We start from the raw sequence: 23,758 nt of genomic DNA, 5'->3' as shown, positions 1-23,758 counted from the left end.
AAAAGTCAGCTGGGAAGGGGCTGGAGCTGGCTTGGGAGTCCTTCAACTGGGACCCTCCCCAGGGCGGGGTGGTGAGAAGATGATACCCAGTCAAGAGCCCCCCACCCTGCCCCAGTCAGCCTATACAAGCACAAGACTAGCAGCATGGCATAGTGGATAGAGCAGAGACCTGGGAATCAGGAGGTCATGAGTTCTAATTCCGACTCCGTCAGTTGTCTGCCGTGTGACCTTGGGCAAGGTAATTCACTTATCTGTTCCTCAGTTCCTTCCATCTGTTAAATTGAGACTGTGAGCCTCACGTGGGGCAGGGACTGTGTCCAACCCGATTTGCTTGTATCCACCCCAGCGCTCAGTACAGTACCCTGGCCTATAGTAAGTGCTTAACAAATATCACTATTATTGTTGTTAAGGCTACCACAGAGACCATATCCCAGCCAGACTAAATCACAGGAAAAGAGCTTGTGTTTGATATTTATATTTTCCATAATTTCTCTTTCTTTTTTTTTTAAAGATCTTGCCAATGAAAGACTCTGAAGCCACAGAAAAATATATGTGAGTTTGGAGTCCTGTGCTCTCACCTCAGGGGACCTCCGTGAAACACTTGTGCCTGAAGGAGGGTGGTGTGGGGGTCACAGCTGTGGAAGGGGGCGTTGGGAGGAGGGGAGTCACCGGTGCAGCCTGAAACAACTTTGCTTCGTCGACGACAACTGTCCTGGACCAGGCTCTAACCGGCAGAGCTGAGGCTGCTCGCCAGGCAGGGAAATATGGTATCTAGATTCCCGCCCCGTCCCTGCCACCGAGAGGAAGCTGGGCCTTCAGCAGAGCCTTGGGAAAAATCCTTTTTGGAGCTATTCCATCTGCAGGGATAGGGCTCTGGAGGGATCTAAGAACTCTGGGGTGAAGGGCTGTGTGTGTCCCTTGGGAATGTGACAGAGCTTGTGAAGGAGGGTTGTCTGGGAAGCTTTGCCTCAAAGCTCGGAGTGTGAGGAGGACACAGCTTGCAGCCAGGTCTTAGGCCCGGTCTCACGGCTTGCGCTCTCAACCAGAAAACAGAGGTCTGGGCTACCTACCAGTAGGTCTCTCCCCCTAAGCCAAAGCAGGTTGGTGATTCTGCCCTTCTCATTTCTCTGCCCCCACTAGGCAGCTCAGAGGGGATGCTGAGGCCGAACGAGTAGGCCAAGGAGGGTATCTTTAGAGTTGCGAAAATTGAAAAGGGAGAGGTGGACTTGAGACTCTAAGCTCATGTGGGCAGGGAGCATGTCCACTAACTCAGTGCTTAGGTACAGTGCTCCACACACAGTAAGCGCTCGATGAATATGACTGATTATAGGAAAGCTGCTGCTCTGATCCCAGAAGACAGGGCAAGCCACCTAAGGGAAGGCTACATCTGTCCAACTGCCGTCGGGCGGGTGGCATCCAGCACTTTTCTTGGTCAGAGAATCCTCCCCAACCCTCCTGCTTTTTTTCCTCGGAACACACCCATCCTGTGAACAGACACGGACTCACCGCCCTAGGTCCGAACCATCACAATGTCTTGTAGGGATTCAACGCTAACTGCTGGCAATTCTGCCCTCTGAGGGCCCATTTCAGAGGAGGAGGAGAAGCGGAAGAAGGAGAAAGGGGTTCTCATCAAGGCAGTGAGGGTGCTCTCTGGGAGGAGGAGGAGGAGGAAGAGGACAAGGAGGAGCGTAGGTGTGTGGCGGGATGGGGAGTGGAGGGAAAGGGGCGACTAGTGCTAATCATCCTTGTCTTTGGCCCCATGCTTGAGGATGCGAGTGAATTCTACATAGTTGAAGTTGCCCTTTTTGTCGATGGGAGCCTCTCGGTACATTTCATCCACCTCCTCGTCCGTGAACCGATCACCCATGGTGGTGAGCAGTTCCCGCAGGTGGTCTTCGTGTATGACTCCTGGAGGAGGAAGCAGAAGGGAGACAGAGCAAGAGGCTGTAAGCTCCTCCTCTAAACTGGAAGCTCCCTGAGGGCAGGGACTGTGTCTACCAACTCTGTCGTATTGTTATGCTCCCAAATGCTTACTCTCTCTCGCTGTCAGAGTACAGTGCTCTGCACATAGTAAGCGCTCAGTGAAGACCACGGATTTGAGTAAGTGCTAGGGCTCTGGACCACAAAAAGGCAGCAGAGAAGTTGGCGCGATCCAAGTGGCTCTGAACTGGAAGGTCCGGAGGGCAAGAGGTCAGAGAAGCAGCATGGCTCAATGGAAAGAGCCCGGGCTTGAGAGTCAGAGGTCATGGGTTCAAATCCCAGCTCCGCCAATTGTCAGCTGTGTGACTTTGGGCAAGTCACTTAATAATAATAATGATGGCATGTATTAAGCACTTACTATGTGCAAAGCACTGTTCTAAGCGCTGGGGAGGTTACAAGGTGATCAGGTTGTCCCACGGGGAGCTCACAGTCTTAATCCCCATTTTACAGATGAGGTAACTGAGGCCCAGAGAAGTGAAGTGACTTGCCCAAAGTCACACAGCTAACAGTTGGCGGAGCTGGCATTTGAACCCATGACCTCTGACTCCAAAGCCCGGGCTCTTTCCATTGAGCCACGCTGCTTCCCCACTTCTCTGTGCCTCAGTTCCCTCATCTGTAAAATGGGGATGAAGACTGTGAGCCCCACGTGGGACAATCTGACCACCTTGTATCCTCCCCAGCACTTAGAGCAGTGCTTTGCAGATAGTAAGCGCTTAACAAATGCCATCATCATAAGCTGGGGATGGACCTCTTGGATCTTCTGGAAATGAACCGAGAGGTAGACAGAGGGGCATCATCAGAGGATGAGTCGGGGTGTTCCCAGGCATCCCCTGCCTATGTTCCTTGGGGTGGTCCTCCCCGTGGGAAGCTCTGGGTCGGACCTCCCTCCACCCACGCTTAGGACATCAGGAGATGCTGAGGGCCGAGCCTGCAAAGTCACCCAGACCTGAGGCCTCCTCATCGAAGCAGGCAAAGGCGTTGCGGATGACGTCCTCGGGGTCGGTCCCGTTGAGTTTCTCCCCGAACATCGTGAGGAACATGGTGAAGTTGATGGGGCCCGGAGCCTCACTCATCATGCCCTCCAAGTATTCATCTGTGGGGTTCTTGCCTGTGGAGCAGGACAATCCTGTCAGTGCCTCTCCCTGTCCTCTCCTCCTCCTCTTCCCTCTTCTTCCTCTCCATTTGGACCCAGCCACCAGCCCCAACACCCCTTCCCCAGGGGTGGCTCTGATTCTACTTGAAGCCCCATCACAGCCCTGAGGCACCAAACACTTAGTTCAGAGCTCCGCACACTAGAAGTCCTCAATAAATACCATTGATAATAATAATAATAATAATAATAATGGCATTTGTTAAGCACTTGCTACGTGCAAAACACTGTTCTCAGCACTGGGGAGGATACAAGGTGATCAGGTTGTCCCGCGTGGGGCTCACAGTCTCAATCCCCATTTTAGAGATGAGGGAACTGAGGCCCAGAGAAGTTAATGTGCATCCTCCCTCTGAGGGACTGTACATCCCAGACGTCCTCAAGTACGGAAGGTCTCTTGACAGAGAAGCTTTGCCCCTAATCCCTTGCAGAGTTAATTCCTCCACTGCTCCTTAGCAACTTGGTGCTCCCAAACTAGACTTTCTTCTCCTTACTTCCTCCATTTTCCCTGCTCCCCCTACTAGGTATCCACCCTAGATAGGAAGCCTGCCCTCTTCCCTCTCTGCCTTTCCTCCATCTGGGCAGCAAAACAGCCCCTGGGGCTGGAATAGCCCGGGCCTAGGAGTCAAAGGAACTGGGTTCCAATCTTGGCTCTGCCATTTGTCTGCTGTGTGATCTTGGGCGAGTCACTTAACTTCTCTGTGCCTCAGTTACACTGTGACTAATGCTGTGAGTCTCATGCGGGACAGGGACGGTGTCCAGCTTGATTTGCTTATATCAAACCCAGTGCTTAGAACAGTGCCTGGCACATAGTGCTTAACAAAAGCCATTCTCCCTTGCAAGCTTGTTGTGAGCAGGGAATACGTCTGTTTATTGTTATATTGTACTCTCCCAAATGATAAGTAGAGTGCTCTGCATTCAGCCAGCACTCCATAAATACGATTGATTGAATGAATGAAGAGGGGAAGGATTTGCCAAGGACTCAGAGGGGAGGTGAATCGGGCTGAAATGGCTCTGCCCAGCCCAGAATGCTGTCTCCATCTATCTCCAGACAACGGGAGGAGCTTAAAGTCTGAGCCAGTCCCTTAGACCCCCGGCCCTTCCCTCTCCATGCTGGGGACAGGCCCCCATTGCAGCCTGGTGATCCGCTTGCTTCTGTCCGCAGGTGGCCGGCAATGGCCAGCCACGAGGAGAGCGGCGAGCCGGAAGGGAGATGGGCCTGACCCAAGACAGACAATTCTGAGAGGAAGAGAGGAAAAGGGAAAGGTGAGTGGAAGAGAGAATAGGGGGAAAGGGCCAGAGATGAGGAGGAAGAGAGAATTCCCTAGGGAAAGTGGGGATGGAAAACAGACAGGAAGGAAGGAAGGCAGGGATGGATGGAGGGAGAAGCAGGCAGGGGGAGGGAGGGAGAAAAGAAAGAAAGAAAGGTGGAACCGTGCAGGAGCAGAATCAAGCCTGTGACCCAGAGGATGCAGAGAGGGAAAAGAATGGGAGAAAAGAGAGACAACCGCCGAAAAGGCAGACTGTGTTAGGGAATCCATCCCGTGGAGGAACCAAATTCCTCTGGCCTGCAGAAATCCAGAAATATTCACTTTGCAGTTCCGAGGCTGGCTTAGAGAGGGCAGCAGAAGCGGAAACAAAATGAAACAGCGTAATGGACGCACCGGTCATCAAGAGACCTCAAAGGAGACGGGGAAGGGGCCGGTCGTTATTGCGAACTAGCGTGCACTCTGGCCTCCGAAGATCAAATCTCCACTCTCTCCACCAAGAGCCTAGGGCCGGGCTACGCCTAGTACAGTCCTGGGCGCATAGTATGCTCCCTATAGATGTCACTGATCGATTGCTGCATCCCCCGGAGACACTCAATTGATACCCATCGCTAGGTGTGGAGTCACTCTAATTACCAGGATGCTGCTCCTTTCCCTGACTCACAATCCGTGTTGTTCATCCAAAATCTGTTCTTGAGCTGTTTCTCTTAAGCGAAGGGAAATATGATAGTAATTAGTAATAACTGTGGCATTTGTTAAGCACCTACAATGTGCCAAACACTTAACTAAGCTCTGGGATAATAATAATAATAATAATAATAATAATAATAATAATGAGGGTATTTAAGTGCTTACTATGTGCAATGCACTGTTCTAAGCTCTGGGGAGGATACAAAGTGATCAGGTTGTCTCACGTGGGGCTCACAGTCTTAATCCTCATTTTACAGATGAGGTAACTGAGGCACAGAGAAGTTAAGTGACTTGCCCAAGGTCACAAAGCTGACAATCGGCAGAGCTGGGATTTGAACCCATGACCTCTGACTCCCAAGCCCGGGCTCTTTCCATTGAGCCACGCTTGGACGCAGTCCCTGTCCCCCATGGGGCTCACAGTCTAGGCAGGAGAGAGAACAGGTGTTGAAACCCTGTTTTACATCATCGTCATCATCATGGTCATCCTCCTCAAGCGCTCAGTACAGTGCTCTGCACACAGTAAGCGCTCAAAAATACGATTGAATGAATGAATGAATCTTCCTGCCCGGCTTGGCAACATCCTAATTCTCTGTGGTTGATGTGTGGGATTCAGGACTGGGCCATGGCAAGCTCTCAGACACTCTTCTCGGAGTGGTTGGTCACTTTTCTGGCCAACAGGGCAGCCCCTGGACCTTCAGGACTCTACGGATCGGAAGGGGAGCTGGAGGAGGATGAGGAGGACACAGCAGATGAGGAGGAAGAAGATGATGATGATGATGATGATGATGATGATAATATAGAAGCAGCGTGGCTCAGTGGAAAGAGCCCGGGCTTTGGAGTCAGAGGCCATGGGTTCAAATCCCAGCTCCGCCGCTTGTCAGCTGTGTGACTTTGGGCAAGTCACTTAACTTCTCTGTGCCTCAGTGACCTCATCTGTAAAACGGGGATTAAGGCTGTGAGCCCCCCGTGGGCCAACCTGATCACCTTGTAACCTCCCCAGCGCTTAGAACAGTGCATTGCACATAGTAAGCACTTAATAAATGCCATCATCATTACTATTATTATAACAATGAAGAAGAGGAGGAGGACAAGGAGGAGGAGGAGAAAGAGGAAGAACGTGGAAAAGATGTGACACCATTGAGAAGCTTAATCCAAGGATGCTGTAGTTAATCAATCAATCAATCGTATTTATTGAGTGCTTACTGTGTGCAGAGCACTGTACTAAGCGCTTTGGAAGTACAAGTTGGCAACATATAGAGACAGTCCCTACCCAACAGTGAGCTCACAGTTTAAAAGACCCGGAGAGGCAGACACCGTGCCTAGGGATGGAAAGACAAAAATTTCCTTCTTCAGAAAAGACTGCAGAGCTGGAGGGCATATCGCTCCTCGCCTCTTCAGCAGGTTCTTAGGGGCTAGCCACAGCTCTGCTCCTAGAGTGTAAGCTCGTTATGTGCAGGGAGCCTAACTACTAACTCTGTTGAACTGTACTCTCCCAAACACCTAGTACCGTGTTCTGCATGCAGCACTCAAGTGTAGTTACCATTGATGGATTGACTGGCTTCCTTTGTTTTGGCCTGGGAAAGACTCCTCGGCTAGTCCAAAAATCAGTGCTATTTATTGAGCACTTAGCGGTGCAGGGCCCTGAGCTGAGCTCTTGAGAGAGTACAGTATAGCAAAGCTGTCCCAGCAAGACCCAAACAGCAAGACTTTTTAGGGGCCCACCCAGCTGATACCTAGCGATGGCTCCAGTTTGTGTTTGAAAGCTAGAGTCATCTATTTATTTATTTATTTTATTTATACATATTTATCCTATTTATTTTATTTTGTTAATATGTTTTGTTTTGTTCTCTGTCTCCCCCTTCTAGACTGTGAGCCCACTGTTGGGTAGGGACCGTCTCTATATGTTGCCAACTTGCACTTCCCAAGCGCTTCGTACAGTGCTCTGCACACAGTAAGTGCTCAATAAATACAATTGAATGAATGAATGATTCCCCTCTCCATAGTTAACCCCCACTGGCCCCTCCTCCTGATCATTTTCTGTCCAAACTGATTGTCTTGTCTCTACCCCAGCACTTAGTACAGTGCCTAACACAAATACCATAAAAAATGAGTCCTCCACTCACACTCCCAAGTCTGGACACCCCCACCCCATATTCCCTTCTCCTGGAAAGTTAGGGAAGACTATTTTTCTCATTTAAAAGCACTCGGGGTGGAGTTTGAAGTCAGTGATTTTTTTTTTTCCCCTTCATCTGTGTCTCCAACTGGTTCTCCCCTGGCCCGGCCCCCGCTGCTCCCCGTTCCCTTGGCTCCATTCAGCGAGGAGCAGGCAGAGGAGGGGAAAGATGCCGTCGGATGCAGATCCGGAGAGACCAGAGCAAGCCAAAGCTTTCCCCCTTTGGAGCCTGGGGGTGGGGACCCTCCCCTGGCCCGGAGCCCCCCGGTCTACCTAGCGAGGCTAGCATGTCGTGCAGGTCCTCCTTGTCGATGAAGCCGTCCCGGTTCTGGTCTATCATGTTGAAGGCCTCCTTGAACTCCTGGATCTGAGACTGGTCAAACATGGCGAAGACATTGGAGGTGGCGCGCTGGGGACGCTTCTTGGTGGTCTTGGCTTTGGCCCGCTTGCTGGACATCTTGGCTTCTCTGGAGCTGATCTGAGAAGTGAAACAACAATAATAATAATTGTGGTATTTATTAAACATTTACTATATGCCGGACACTGTACTAAGTACTGGGGTAGAGTCAAGATAATCAGATCTCCCCCAGGTCATAACCTCACAGGAAACCCTAGCACCTTTGTACATAACAATTCACTTACTCTATGTTTTAAGCACTTACTTAGTTACCGCTCCATCTTTCATTCTCTTTTTCCTCCTATCTCTAACTTTCTTTTTATTTGTCTCTCCTGTTCACAACATCCTACCCTTGAGGGTAGGAATTAGGTCTTTCTTTCTACTTGTGTTCTCTGAAGCATTTAGTTCAGTGTTCTAAACACCTACAGTAGTTGCTCAACAAACAGGATTAATTGATTGATTGATTGATTGATTGATTGGAAGCACCATCGTGAAAGGGGTCAGGGCGGAGTTGCTGCCTAGAGGACAAATCCTGGTGTTGGCTGGGCAGAGCTGGGGGAAGCCGCCCCTTCCTGCCATCTTTTCCATCCACAGCAGACTCTCTCTCTGCCCCTGCTCTCGGTCAAGGCTGGAAAATGGGGATTGGCGAATGGCAGTCGTGACTCAGAACGACCAGCGTCTGCTCCATCTCATAGGTAAATTTGTCCTCTGCCCTTTCCCACAGCGGTGGGCAGTATTGGGGTCAGTGGCCGGGTGGGACAGGACCGCCATGACTCAAAGCAGCCAGGACTGCTGAATAGTAGTGGTATTTCATTAAGTATTTACTGTGTGCTAAACACTGTGGGTCAGACACAGTCCCTGAACCACGCCAGGCTCACATTCCAAGGGGAAAAGAAAAGGGGTATTTAATCCCCATTTTACAGTTCGAGGAAAGTGAGAGAAGCTCTCTTCCTCCCTTCAAAGCCCTACTGAAAGCTCACCTCCTCCAGGAGGCCTTCCCAGACTGAGCCCCCTCCTTCCTCCCCCCCGCCTCCCCCTTCCCATCCCCCCGCCTTACCTCCTTCCCCTCCCCACAGCACCTGTATGTTTGTACATATTTATTACTCTATTTTATTTGTACATATTTATTCTATTTATTTTATTTTGTTAATATGTTTTGTTTTGTTGTCTGTCTCCCCCTTCTAGATTGTGAGCCCACTGTTGGGTAGGGACCGTCTCTATAGGTTGCCAACTTGTACTTCCCAAGCACTTAGTCCAGTGCTCTGCACACAGAAAGCACTCATCAATCAATCAATCGTATTTATTGAGCACTTACTGTGTGCAGAGCACTGTACGATTGAATGAATGAGAGAAGTGAAGTGATTTAACCAAGGTCACACATCAATCAAGTGACGGAGCATGATTGGAACCCAGGTCCCCTGACTCTCAGGCCAGTGCGCTTTCCACAATGCCATGCTGCTTTGCTTTGCCTATAGAGGTAGCAGGGACCCGCTAGGGACTTGAGGGGCTCTGAAGTGTGAGCTGCTTACCTCCTGGGGACCCAATAACAATAATACGATGGCATTTATTAAGCGCTTAGTATGTGCAAAGCACTGTACTAAGCGCTGGGGAGGTTACAAGGTGATCAGGTTGTCCCATGGTGGGGGCTCACAGTCTTAATCCCCATTTTACAGATTTGGCAACTGAGGCCCAGAGAAGTGAAGTGACTTGCCCAAAGTCACACAGCTGACAATTGGTGGAGCCGGGAGTTGGGCAGGCTTCTTTCCTCTGTCGGGAAGCAGCGTGGCTCAGTGGAAAGAGCAGGGGCTTTGGAGTCAGAGGCCATGGGTTCAAATCCCGGCTCCGCCACCTGTCAGCTGTGTGGCTTTGGGCAAGTCACTTGACTTCTCTGGGCCTCAGTTCCCTCATCTGGAAAATGGGGGTGAAGACTGTGAGCCCCTCGTGGGACAACCTGATTACCTTGAATCTACCCCAGTGCTTAGAACCGTGCTTTGCACATAGTAAGCGCTTAACAAATACCAACATAATTATTGTTATTCTTCCCCACATCCTCTGAGCACAGTCGGATTCAGCACACAGGCCCTGTTCCCAGCACCAAGCCACTCTGTGCTCCTCACACATTCCTGGCATTCCAGGCTGCTCCGCTCCCCTCCCCTCCTCCATCCTCTTTGTTTTTCCAGACACAACAGGCTACAGAGAAGGAACTGCTGGGGGGCCTGGGGAGGGGAATTCTAGGACAGGGACTTTGAGTCTCTCAGAGAAAGAGGGAGAACTTGATCTGATCCCCTTGGGGCCTGCCTTCCCCTCTTCAGGAGCCCCCAGACCCCACCCACCATTCTCCTCAAGAAAACAGCACCCACAGGATATCTCGGAAAGGCCAGATCTGTCTCCAGCTGGGGAACTGAGGCAGAGGCTGGAGTCCAGAGGCGGGATCTACCGGATGGGTTGGGACAGGAGATCAGCAAACTTGGCCCAGGGGGGACCCTAAGGGGTGGGGAAATCTACATTTTCTATTGTGGGAAATCCCCCTGATTCCTTCCTCAGCTAACCTGCCAGGACTGGATTGGTTTCCTGGTAGATCATCTCCATAAATCTGTACCAATGATCCCATGCCTGGGGAGGGACATAATGGATCATTTATTCATTCAATCGTATCTATTGAGTGCTTACTCTAATAATAATAATAATGGCATTTATCAAGAGCTTTGCTATGTGCAAATCACTGTTCTAAGGGCTGCATAATAATGATGACATTTATAAATGCTATCATTATTATTATTTATTAAGCACTTACTACAGTGCTCTGCAACCCTAGGGGGACCCTAAGGGGTGGGGAAATCTACATTTTCTATCATGGGAAATCCCCCTGATTCCTTCCTCAGCTAACCTGTCAGGACTGGATTGGTTTCCTGGTGGATCATTTCCATAAATCTGTACCACTGATCCCATGCCTGGGGAGGGACTCAAATTATTCATTTATTCATTCAATCATGTCTATTGAGTGCTTACTCTAATAATAATAATAGTGGCATTTATCAAGCACTTTACTATGTGCAAAGCACTGTTCTAAGGGCTGCATAATAATGATGACATTTATAAATGATATCATTATTATTATTTATTAAGCGCTTACTACAGTGCTCTGCAGCCCAAGGGGGACCCTAAGGAGTGGGGAAATCTACATTTTCTATTGTGGAAAATCCCCCGGATTCCTTCCTCAGCTAACCTGCCAGGACTGGATTGGTTTCCTGGTGGATCATTTCCATAAATCTGTACCAGTGATCCCATGCCTGGGGAGGGACATAATGGATCATTTATTCATTCAATCGTATCTATTGAGTGCTTACTCTAATAATAATAATAGTGGCACTTATCAAGTGCTTTACTATGTGCAAAGCACTGTTCTAAGCGCTGAATAATAATGATGACATTTATAAATGCTATTATTATTATTATTTATTAAGCGCTTACCACAGTGCTCTGCAGCCCTAGGGGGACCCTAAGGGGTGGGGAAATCTAAATTTTCTATAGTGGGAAATCCCCCAGATTCCTTCCTCAGCTAACCTGCCAGGACTGGATTGGTTTCCTGGTGGATCATTTCCATAAATCTGTACCAATGATCCCATGCTTGGGGAGGGACATAATGGATCATTTATTCATTCAATCATATCTATTGAGTGCTTACTCTAATAATAATAATAATGGCATTTTTCAAGTGCTTTACTATGTGCGAAGCACTGTTCTAGCGCTGAATAATAAGGATGACATTTATAAATGCTATCATTATTATTATTATTTATTAAGCACTTACTACAGTGCTCTGAACACAGTAAGCATTCAATAAATAATAATATAATAATGATAGCATTTATTAAGCACTTACTCTGTGCAAAGCACTGTTCTAAGTGCTGGGGAGGTTACAAGGTGATGAGGTTGTCCCACGGGGTCTCACAGCCTTCATCCCAATTTTACAGATGAGGGAACTGAGGCCCAGAGAAGTGAAGTGACTTGCCCGAAGTCACACTGCTGACCAGTGGCAGAGCTGAGATTTGAACCCATAACCTCTGGCTCCAAAGCCCAGGCTCTTTCCAGTGAGCCACGCAAAGCACTGTTCTAAGCACTGGGGAGGTTACAAGGTGATCAGGTTGTCCCACGGGGGGCTCACAGTCTTAATCCCCATTTTACAGATGAGGTAACTGAGGCCCAGAGAAGTTGTGACTTGCCCAAAGTCACACAGCTGACAATTAGCAGAGCGGGGATTTGAACCCATGACCTCTGACTCCAATGTGCCACTGTACTAAGCACTCAGGAAAGTACACCACAACAATAATAATAATCATCATCATCATCAATCATATTTATTGAGCGCTTACTGTGTGCAGAGCACTGTACTAAGCGCTTGGGAAGTACAAGTTGGCAACATATAGAGACAGTCCCTACCCAACAGTGGGCTCACAGTCTAAAAGACTGTGGCATTCCCTGCCCTCAAGGAGCTCACAGTCTAGAGTAGGGGAGACAGCAATTAATGCAAGTAAATAAAATGACAGATATGTATATAAGTGTTTTGCGACTGGGGTTGCGGGGGAGAGCAAAGGGAGCAAATCAGGGCAACGCAGAAGGGAGTGGGAGATGAGGAAAGGTGGGGCTTAGTCTGGGAAGGCCTCTTGGAGGAGGTGGGCCTTCGAAAAGCCTTTGAAGCCAGGGAGTGTAATTAGAGGGTGGAGGGCATTCCAGGCCAGGAGGCAGATCATAGCCCATTTTGGTATCAATCAATCAATCAATCAATCAATCGTATTTATTGAGCGCTTACTGTGTGCAGAGCACTGTACTAAGCGCTTGGGAAGTACGAGTTGGCAACATATAGAGACAGTCCCTACCCAACAGTGGGCTCACAGTCTAAAAGGGGGAGAGATCTCTAAAGCTATGGCTTCTTGATTGCTTTTTCCATATTATGTACTATTCTCTAGTCTGTCAGCACTAGATGGGAAGTTTGCAGTGCCTAGGGAATAATAATAATAATGGCATTTATTAAGTGCTTATGATGTGCAAAGCACTGTTCTAAGCGCCGGGGAGGTTACAGGGTGATCAGACTGTCCCACGGGGGGCTCACAATGTGTCTGTGATATTGATATCTATACACACATTTAGACACACACACTTTGTCTCTCTCTGTCTCTCTCTCCTTTGGGGATCAGGCACTGTGACTAGCCCACAGGATAAATAGCCATCATCAATCATCATCATTAATCGTATTTATTGAGCACTTACTGTGTGCAGAGCACTGTACTAAGCGCTTGGGAAGTACAAGTTGGCAACATATAGAGAAGTCCCTACCCAACAGGGGGCTCACAGTCTAAAAGGGGGAGACAGAGAACAAAAACAAACATACTAACAAAATAAAATAGAATAGATATGTACAAGTAAAATAAATAAATAAATAAATAGAGTAATAAATATGTACAAACATATATACATATATGTAGGTGCTGTGGGGAAGGGAAGGAGGTAAGATGGGGGGATGGAGAAGGGGACGAGGGGGAGAGGAAGGAAGGGGCTCAGTCTGGGAAGGCCTCCTGGAGTAGGTGAGCTCTCAGTAGTGGTTCCTATAGGAGGTCACCTCCCTCTCCCCCTGGCCCCGGGGGTTATTAATAATAATAATGATAATAATAATAATAATGATGGCATTTATTAAGCGCTTACTATGTGCAAAGCACCGGTCTAAGAGCTGGGGAGGTTACATGGTGATCAGGTTGTCCCACGGGGGGCTCACAGTCTTCATCCCCATTTTCCAGATGAGGTAACTGAGGCCCACAGAACTGAAGTGACTTTTTTTTTCACTCCCAGGAAATTTGTGAAGTCTGACAGGGACTAAGTGCCCTGGAGTCAGAGGACCAAAATAGCCTCCTCCTTTCCTCCCGGGCTGCATTGCTGCAGATGTTAGGATGATGATGGCCATGGCCAAGGTCACCGTGAAAGCTGGAACAAAAATTCCACTCTAGGGCTTATTTTTAACCTCTTTCTGGCTTTGCAAACAAATAGGACAGAGAACCAGTCTGGCCTAGCAGATAGATTGTGGGTCTGAGAGAAGGACCTGGGTTCTAATTCCGGCTCTGCCACTTGCCTGCTGTTTGACCTCGGGCAAGTCACTTAACTTCTCTGTGCCTCAGTTACCTCATCTTTAAAATGGGGAAGAAGACCGTGAGCCTCATGCGGTACAGGAACCGCGTCCAACCTGATTAGCTTGGATCTACCCCAGTGCCTGGAACAGTGCTTGACACATAGCAAGCACTTAACAAATTTCAGCATTAAAGCTCTCTGACAGTAGTCCCAGGACAAGGCGTGAAGCTCCAACTTCCAGCTAAAATTGTGGCAGCTCTGAGGGTTTTTTCTAAAATATCAGGCCCGGGAGGAGGAGGAGTGAAGAGGCCCTCTCTTCTCTAGTGTTAATTTGAGTTGCAAAAAATTCATCAGGTGTATTCTAGGCTAACGTTTGATTTCTGGGCCCTCACGATGTCATCAAAGGGCCCCAGCTCCTCCCTGTTCCCACTGTCTAACTCCGGTCTGGACTCGAGTTACCTTTCCTTGCTGTTGTCCAGTCTACATCCACCTCTAGTTCCAGATCAGGCGGTCCATTGCAGCCGAAAGCATTTCTCTGCTTGCCTTCGGGCCACGTCACTTCCCTGCTTTGTGGTGTTTTCCCAAACGTTTAGTCCAGTCAACTGTACTCCTCGGGTACTCAATGAATACCATTTCTCCTCCTCCTCCTCCTCCTTCTCCTAGCCCCAGTGGCTGTCCAGTGCCCTCCAGCCAAGCACTGGTCCCCCGACTAAAGAGATCGAGGCTCTCCCCTGGTTAACCAAACTCCTGTCTTCTCTCATTCCCCACCAGGTTTGTCAGTTGATCCTGAATATCTCTGTTCTCTACTGTGCCATTGTCTCGGACAGAGTGGAGTGGATGAATGCTGGGAGGGAACTGATTGTATCACATTTATTTCTTAGAATCACTGAGTCCAACTCTATAAGCTGCCCAAGGGTGATTCCTGAAACCAGCCAGGTTTTTGGTTTCACTGCAGGCACAGAGGCATTGACTCATATTCTCAAACCTAAACTGTGTCTCCCCAACTAGACTGTAAGCTCCTGGAGAGTGGAGATCATGTCTCCCAACTGTACTGCATTGTACTCTTCTAAGCGCTTAGTACAGTTACGCGACCACCTCCCCCAACCAGAAATTACTCTCCCTACCTTCAAAGCCTTGCAGAAGGCACATCTCCTCCAAAAGGCCTTTCCTGACTAAGCCTTCGTTTCCTCTTCTCCCACTCCCTTCTTCATCACCCTATCGTGGCTCGGCGGAAAGAGCCCGGGCTTTGGAGTCAGAGGTCACGGGTTCAAATCCCGGCTCCTCCAGTTGTCAGCTGTGTGACTTTGGGCAAGTGACTTCTCTGTGCCTCAGTTACCTCATCTGTAAAATGGGGATTGAGACTTTGAGTCCCCCATAGGACAACCTGATTACCTTGTAACCTCCCCAGCGCTTAGAACAGTGCTTTGCACATAGTAAGCACTTATTAAATGCCGTCATTATTATTCACCAGTCCCCAGCCCCACAGCACTTATATCCATATCCATAATTTATTTATCTATCTTAATGTCCACCTCCCCCTCTAGACTGTCAGCTCACTGTGGGATGGGAATGTGTCTACCAACTCTGGTATATCGTTATATTGTATTCTCCCAAGCACTTAGTACAGTGCTCTGCACACAGTAAGCACTTAGTAAATATGATTGATTGATCGATAGAGTGCTCTGCCTGCAGTCAGTGCTCAATAAATGCCAGTGATTGAGCGACAGCAAGCTTTCCCCCTCCTTGCCTCAGATGGTGGTAGAGGCTTCCTCTGGACTTGAGTTTGTAAAATCCCAAGAGACAGACTCTACAGAGTGGGAATGTTTACGGGAGGCATTAACCCTGAAAAGATTAGCCGTGCCGATCCACGGACGAGTCCCGAGTGAGGCGGGGAGACTCCTCAAAGGGCTCTCGGAGGGAACCACAACCACTACATAGCTGCCACCGCCATTTCCGCCTCCATTTCCAGACTGGGGAGAGAAGCGGGGGGGTGGAGGGAAATGGGAGTGATGAAAAGATTTACAGGAAGAGAGGAAGGAAAAGGCCCCAGAGAGAGCGGCCAGTGCCTCTCTAATCCAGCAGTTGCGTATGGATTCAATAAAGTCACCAGTCTCGGGGCTCTTTCGAATGACCAGAAGCCGGGAGAAGGATGGCAGATGTGGGGAGAGGAAAGATAGCTGAGAGAGCAGACCCAGGAGCTTAGGGAAGGAGAGGCAGTAAGGCCAGGGAGACACCCATCCAGCTAGGTTGTGGGGAGCTTGTGGTATTTATTAAGCACCTTCTGTTTACACAGCACAGTCCTAGGCACTTGGGAGGGTACAATAGAGTAAGTAGACACACTCCTTGCCCTCGAGGAGTTTACAATCCAGTGGGGGAGACAGACATTAAAATAAATTACATGTAGGGGAGGCTCCCCTCTCAGGATTGCACCTGGAGAGTTTCCAGTACTTCTACCAGTCTCGGCTACGGGAGGGAGAGTCAAGCAGAGGCCTACCCATTCCATTCCTAGCTTGGCCTGTGGCTAGCGAGCGGAAGGCAAATCGGCAACGGGTCAAAACTCACCTGTGCTGGGCGGCAGCGGCATGGAGGGAGTTGAGGAGGAGACTCAAGTTTATTGCGCGGGGAAGGCAGTAGTAAACCACTTCCATATTTTTACCAAGGAACCCTACAGATTCCCTACCTGATTGATTGCCGATGGAGTCGGGGCACTCTGGGAGAGATGCGTCAGTGGAGTCGCTATGGGTCGGAAACAACTCAACAGCATAAGGCAAGACAAGGAAAGGCGATCGACTCAAAGCAAAGTGTTCGCTCTCCCTCCCCTCTTCCCGAACCTCCGCCTCCCCGTGCCCAGGGAGTGGAAGGGCTGTGATGAGCTCTGAAGACACTCAGCTCCCATCCCTATCCTCCCCAAAGGTCCCCCGGAGTCGACTCTCTCTCCTCCTCTTCTCTCTTGCTGGCTCGTCCAGGAAAGTACCTGATACACTGTGTTACTTTTCTGGGCAGAGAATGAAGAGAGAAGCCCAGAGCTGGAAGCACAGCTCTAGACTGTCACCTCATTGTATCGTGCCCTCCCAAGCGCTTAGTACGGAGTAAGCGCTCAATAAATAACATTGATTTGTGTGCACTGGACTTGCTGGGTCTGGCTGACATTCCCCTGAAGCAGCATGGCTTGGTGGAAAGAGCACGGGCTTGAGAGTCAGAGATTGTGGGTTCTAATCCGGGCTCTGCCATAATAATAATGACGATGGCATTTATTAAGCACTTACTATGTGCAAAGCACTGGGGAGGTTACAAGGTGATCAGGTTGTCCCACGGGGGGCTCACAGTCTTAATCTCCATTTTACAGATGAGGGAACTGAAGCACAGAGAAGTTAAGTGACTTACCCAGTGGTGCCATGCACACAGTAAGCTCTCAATAAATACGATCGAATGAATGAATGAATGAGGTAGGAGGGAAGAGGAAGTAGGAACGGATCCACAAATTCCATTAATTTTCCTGGGCCTCCCTAATTTTTTTAGAGTATGTGCCTCTTGAGGGCCAGGGGCCATGTCTAGTTCCCGTTTCCGTGTTTTTTTTTCCCAGTACTTAGTTCAGAGCTCTTGCTGCAGTAAGCGCCTAATAAATGCTTTTACTAAAATTAAGCAAAGTCACGAACAATGAGCTACGCTCACCTTTATGCGGCTACTCTGAATGGCACATTTGAGGAGAATAATAATGATGGCATTTGTTAAGCGCTTACTATGTGCAAAGCACTGTTCTAAGCGCTGGCACTGTTCTAAGCCTGAGAATGAGCAGGACACCCAAACAACTGCTCTATGGAGCTCTGTTGCTCCGGCAAAGTGGAGTCTTCTAGACTGTGAACCCGCTGTGGGAAGGGATTTTCTCTTTTTGTTGCTGAATTGTACTTCCCAAGCGCTTAGTACAGTGCTTTGCACACAGTAAGAGCTCAATAAATACCACTGAATGAATGAATGAATGAATGAGTGGTATGGCCTAGTGGAAAGAACCTAAGCACGGAAGTAAGGGGCCCTGGGTTTTAATCCCGGCTTTGCCACTTTCCTGCCGTGTTACCTTGAGCCAGTCACTTAGCTTCCCTGTGCCTCAGTTTCCTCATCTGTAACTGTTCTTCCTCCTACCTAGACTGCAAACCCCACGAGGGCCAGGGATTTTGTCCAACCTGCTTATCTGGGGTCTACCCCGGAGCTCAGTACTGTGCTTAGCACATAGCAAGCACTTGAGAAATAGCGTGATTATTAAAGAAGACAATGTCTTTCCTCTCTCCCCCCACCCCAGACTGTCTGTCTTCCCCTCTAGAATGTACTTTCATTTTGGGCAGGGAATGTCTATCAAATCTCTTGTTTTGCACCTATTGCTTAGTACAGAGCTGTGCATACAGTAAGCGCCCAATAAATATGACTGTTTGATCTATTGATTGGTTTAAGGATGCAGTAAAAACAAAGCCCTGGGCAATTCTGCGCCTCCCAGCTGAAAATGAGAGTCCACTGCTTATCAAAAAGGGAGGGACTCTCATTGAGTGAACATTTAGCCTGGAAAGAGAGATAAGGAGGGAAAAGAGAAAACCACCATAGGCACTACAAACACTATGCAGGACACCACAACAAAGGACAACTTTTTTGTGTGCCTTATGTGAACAGTACTGCGGATCTCGTATTGGCCTTTTCTGCCTCACAAACTCATAGATGAACTTCACCGTCAACCAAGCAATCAGTGGTACCTACTGAGTATTAATTGTGTGCAGAACACCGAATTAAGCTCTTAACAGAGTACATTCCAGTTGGTAGACAGGATGCCTGCCAACAAGAAGCTTGCAATCTAGTGGGGGAGACAGCCAATAAAATAAATTAGATAGGAAAAGCAATGAGAATATAAGGATATGTATCTGAATGCTCTGGGGTTGGGTCTGGAAATGGTGTCTTTTTTGAACACGAAGGACAGTATAAATGTATATTTATTATATTGATATATAAAACAAATACTTGACAGGGACTTCCTTAAGAACTGGACTGACTAGTCCCTGATGGGAAGACTTCATACAGAGATTTAAAGGGGAGAAAATACGTTCTTATAAGGCCACCTGAACGAGTTATAAATCAGTTCGCCTGTCAGATTGAGATTAAAGACAATGAATCCTTAATTTCCAATTCAAAGAAAAGAATCAAATGCACCAGACTTACAAGTTTTCTAGAAGTGGGACCCTGGGATGTATCTTGCGGTGTCTGCCGTACCTTTCCAAACACCAAGTACAGGGTCCTGAACTCCGTAAGCGCTAAGTAAATACTGTTACTGCTACTGTTGCCACTCTGGTCTTTTCATTCAGCCCAAGTCTCTGTCCTTGTTGATGGACTGTATTTCTTCAGTCTATTTATCTCCGGCTGAGGGACACATTCATCCGCTCTTCCCCCTCCAAACTTCTGGCCTCACCCGCCCCCGTCCCCCAGGGCCTCAACAAGCAAAGTGGACATGGGTCTCAGCAAGTCAGGGTGATGTAGAAGGGAGTGGGAGAAGAGGAAAGAGGACTTAGGGAAGGTCTTTTGGAGGAGATGGGCCTTCCATCAGGCTTTGAACATGGGGGAGGGTAATTGTCTGTCGGATGTGAGAAGGGAGGGCATTCAAAGCCAGGGGCTTGACGTGGGTGAGAGGTCGGCGACGAGATAGCCGAGGTCCAGGTACAGTGAGAAGTTTGGCAATGGAGGAGCGAAGTGTTTACTAGTAGAGTAGAGAGGTGAAGTTGGAAGGGGCAGGGGGATTGAGTGCTTTAAAGCCAAAGGTGAGGAGTTTCTGTTTGACGTGGAGGCGAATGGACAACCACTGGAGTTTCCTGAGGAATGGGGAAACGTTGTCCGGAACATTTCTGTAGAAAAATGATCCAGGCAGCTGAGGGAAGTATGGACCAGAGTGGGGAGAGACAGGAGGCTGGGAGGTCAGCAGGGAGGCTGATACGGTAATCAAGGCAGGACAGGATAAGTGACTGGATGGGCGGCCCCATCCGGTCTCCTAAAATCCAGCCCAGAACCACACTTAGCCCCTCGGGCCCCTGTCACCGCACTGATCAGGGATTGCTGGAGCTAGACTGGACCCCCAGGGACCAGACCAGAGCCAGCCCCAGACCAGAGCAGACTGTTAAGACCAGGCCAGAACGGCTAACCTCCTCACTGTACCTCGTTCTCGCCTGTCCTGCCGTCAACCCCCAGCCCACGTCCTCCCCTTGGCCCGGAATGCCCTCTCTCTGCACATCGCCAAGCTCTCTTCCTTCCTTCAAAGCCCTACTGAGAGCTCACCTCCTCCAAGAGGCCTTCCCAGATTGAGCCCCCTTTTTCTCTCCTCCTCCCCATCCCCCCGCCCTACCTCCTTCCCCTCCCCACAGCACCTATATATATGCTTGTACAGATTTATTACTCTATTTATTTTACTTGTGCATATTTACTATTCTATTTATTTTGGTAATGATGTGCATTTAGCTTTAATTCTATTTGTTCTGATGACTTGACACCTGTCCAGATGTTTTGTTTTGATGTCTGTCTCCCCCTTCTAGACTGTGAGCCCATTGTTGGGTAGGGACCGTCTCTACACGTCGCCAACTTATACTTCCCAAGTGCTTAGTACAGTGCTCTGCACACAGTAAGCACTCAATAAATACTATTGAATGAATGAATGAAGGAAGGAGTGGCAAGCCTTGCTGAGACACCCACTGCACCATGTGGAGAGGCTGAGCTCCCGGCCGTCCTGGGACCTCTAGACTGTAACCTCGTTGTGGGCAGGGAACGGGTCTATATATTGTTACATTGTACTCTCCCAAACGCTTAGGCCAGTGCTCTGCACACAGTAAGCGCTCAATAAATATGATTGAATGAATGAACCCCACTACCCAGACTGAACAAAGCTCTGACTTGACCTTCCCCAAGCTAGACAGGAGTTGAGGATCGTTCTCAGATGTTTTCCCACTGTTGGGTGAAAATCGTACCTCAGCTGGGCAGGGAGTGGGGCCAGAGAATGTACCATTCATTCATTCAATCGTATTTATTGAGCGCTTACTGTGTGCAGAGCACTGTACTAAGCGCTTGGGAAGTACAAGCTGGCAACATATAGAGACGGTCCCTACCCAACAACGGGCTCACAGTCTAGAAGGGGGAGACAGACAACAAAAGAAAACATGTGGACAGGTGTCAAGTCATCAGAACAAATAGAATTAAAGCCAAATGTACATCATTAACAAAAGAAATAGAACAGTAAATATGTATGAGTAAGATAAATAGAGTAATAAATCTGTACAAACATATATACGGGTGCTGTGGGGAGGGGAAGGAGGTAGGATGGGGGGATGTGGAGGAGGAGAGGATAAAGGGGGCTCAGTCTGGGAAGGCCTCTTGGAGGAGGTGAGCTCTCAGTAGGGCTTTGAAGGGAGGAAGAGAGCTAGTTTGGCGGATGTGCGGAGGGAGGGCATTCCGGGCCAGGGGGAGGACGTGGGCCGGGGGTCGATGGCGGGACGGGCGAGAACACGGCCCAGTGAGGACGTACCAGTGACGAGCTGGCCCAGGGAAGACGTGGCCTGCAAATGTGGCCCGTGTCAGTGAGAGGGCCGGGAGCACAGTGCTCAGGGGGTCCAACGGCGCTGCGAGAAGAGAGGTGGCATGGCCTACTATATAGAGCACAGGTCTGCGGGGAGTCAGAAGGACCTGGTTTCTAAGTCCGCCTCTGCCGCTTTGTCTGGTGTGTGACCCTGGGCAAGTCACTTTGCTTCTCTGTGCTCCAGTTCCCTCATCTGTAAAAGTGGGATTAAGATTGTGAGCCCCACATGGAATGAGGACTCTGTCCAACCCGATTTGCTTGTAATAATAATTTAATAATTATTAAGCGCTTACTATATGCAAAGCACTGCTCTAAGCACTGAGGAGGATACAAGGTGATCAGGTTGTCCCACGTGGGGCTCACAATCTTAATCCCCATTTTACAGATGAGGTAACTGAGGCACAGAGAAGTTAAGTGACTTGCCCAAAGTCACACAGCTGACAAGCGGCGGAGCTGGGATTTGAACCCATGACCATCCATGCTTGTATCCATCTTGTACCCATCTCAGCACTTAGTTCAGTGCCTGGCACGTAGCAAGCGCTTAATGGGTACCATTATTATTATTATTACAGCGAGCCCAACAAAGGCAAGCAGATGATGAAAAGGCTTGCCCAGGCCAGCTTCCCGCATCATCATGGGAGGTGGCAGTCCTGGGGCTCTGACCCCTCCCCCAAGAGCTGCCTTTCAGCTTGACCCTGGCAGGGGGTGGGGATGCGTGCGATCCTGTGGGCAGGAGTTCAGGCAGGCGGGCAGGCGGACAGAACGCGTGCCCTCCACGGATGTGTGGCTCCGAGAGAGGTGAAGCAGCGGGGAGGACACACTGCTCCAAAGAGGGAATCACGGAATATCCGGCCCATCGTGCCAGCCCAGGGCAGCCTCCCTGCCCTTCGCTCCCACTCTCACCCAGCTGGTGCCCTGCTCCTGTTTTCACCCCCATGGGACTCCCGCCTCCTTCTCGCCGAGGGACTTCCACCCGTTCTTCGGATAAAGGCGGGACTCTGGGACGGGGCCAGGCACATCGCCTCCTGCGAACCCAGCATCCGCACAGAATGGATCTGGACTCCGGGCTGACCTCTGCCCACGAGATTCCCGCCTAGAGAGAGAGAGCAGGGACTCTCCCTCCGCTTCTAAAATGGCCCTCGGGCCTGTGCGTGAGCCTGGGAGACCCCGACCACCGCTTCCCTTCACGGGGATGACAGACCGCCAGACCACCGGCCCCACTGCCCAGAGTCCCGTCCCTGGGGATGGGTGGGAATCTTGGGAGGGAAGAGGAAGAGGCAGTTCCTACCTGGGCCTAACGGGAAGGAAGGCAGAGGTCCTGGAGGCACTTCAGTCTCCTGGAAAATAGAAGGGACGGAGGGGCAGTTTTAATCTGGCTGCCTAGAAGGAGCCGGGCCCGGGCAGCGGGGCAGCCAATCCGGGAGGGAGTTTCCCTCCGACCCCATCCCCACCCTCCCACCCGGGAGGATTTGGCCATACAAGGCAGAAGAATGTGTGAGCGAGTACAGGGTTGCAGCCGGCTCCCGGGCTCTGGGTTTGAGGATGGGAACAGAACGGCCCAGGACGGGGGTGGGGTTGGAGGTGGGGGGGCGGGGGGCTCTAGGGGAAGGGATGATTCTGCCTTATATAGAAATGGGGACGGAAAAGTAAGCAACAGAGAAGGAGTGTGGGGGGCCCGGACTCGGAGTTCTCCTTGACCCATGGTTTCCCCCTCCCTCACGAGCCGAGTAGGCCTCGTGTCCCCCCGCCACATCCCGGTGCTGAGGAAGGTGGCGGGCAGGAACTGTGGACGAGAGCGGAGGGGTCGAGGCGCGAAGCAGAAAGCTGAGCTGGATCTGGCCCTGCCCGACTCGCTGTCGGCCTGAGGCAGGTCCGGTCCTAGCAGAATCATCGGCACTAGCGGAGCCCAGAGCCACCGGGCCTGTCGACAGCAGCCCCGGACATCCAGGCTGGTGCCAGAAGCCCCAAGGAGACCAGGCTTGGAACGCCCTCCCTCCTCATTTGATGATGATGATGACGATGGCATTTGTTAAGCGCTTACTATGTGCCGAGCGCTGTTCTAAGCGCAGGGGGGGATACGAGGTCATCAGGTTGTCCCACATGGGGCTCACAGTCTTAATCCCCATTTTACAGATGAGGTAACTGAGGCACAGAGAAGTGAAGTGACTCGCCCAAAGTCACACAGCTGACAAGTGGCGGAGCCGGGATTAGAACCCATGACCTCTGACTCCCAAGCCCGGGCTCCTTCCACTCAGCCACGCTGACAGATAGTTACTCTCCCCCACTTCAAATCCTTATTGAAGGCACATCTCCTCCAGGAGGTCTTCCCTGACTAAGCCCCCCCTTTCCTCTTCTCCCACTCCCTTCTGCATCGCCCTGACTTGCTCCCTTGTTCTTC

The 23,758-nt window shown here is 49.9% G+C and overlaps 1 protein-coding gene across 1 annotated transcript; it reads right to left on the bottom strand.

Annotated features, from left to right (window-relative positions):
• Positions 1-459: 459 nt before the first annotated feature.
• MYL9 (myosin light chain 9) lies at positions 460-22,749 on the bottom strand. The gene is made up of 4 exons (XM_038750496.1): positions 22,649-22,749; positions 7,532-7,736; positions 2,927-3,088; positions 460-1,908 (listed from the first exon to the last, which is right to left on the bottom strand). Exons 2-4 carry the CDS (start codon positions 7,713-7,715, stop codon positions 1,736-1,738), a joined length of 519 nt encoding a protein of 172 aa, XP_038606424.1. The 5' UTR covers positions 7,716-7,736; positions 22,649-22,749; the 3' UTR covers positions 460-1,735.
• Positions 22,750-23,758: the final 1,009 nt, after the last annotated feature.

The sequence above is a fragment of the Tachyglossus aculeatus genome, chromosome 8 (assembly GCF_015852505.1).
Source record: "Tachyglossus aculeatus isolate mTacAcu1 chromosome 8, mTacAcu1.pri, whole genome shotgun sequence".
Classification (NCBI taxonomy): Eukaryota; Metazoa; Chordata; class Mammalia; order Monotremata; family Tachyglossidae; genus Tachyglossus; species Tachyglossus aculeatus.
The sequence above is the reverse complement of the archived record's forward strand: the minus strand, read 5'-3'. Positions and strand labels throughout refer to the sequence as shown.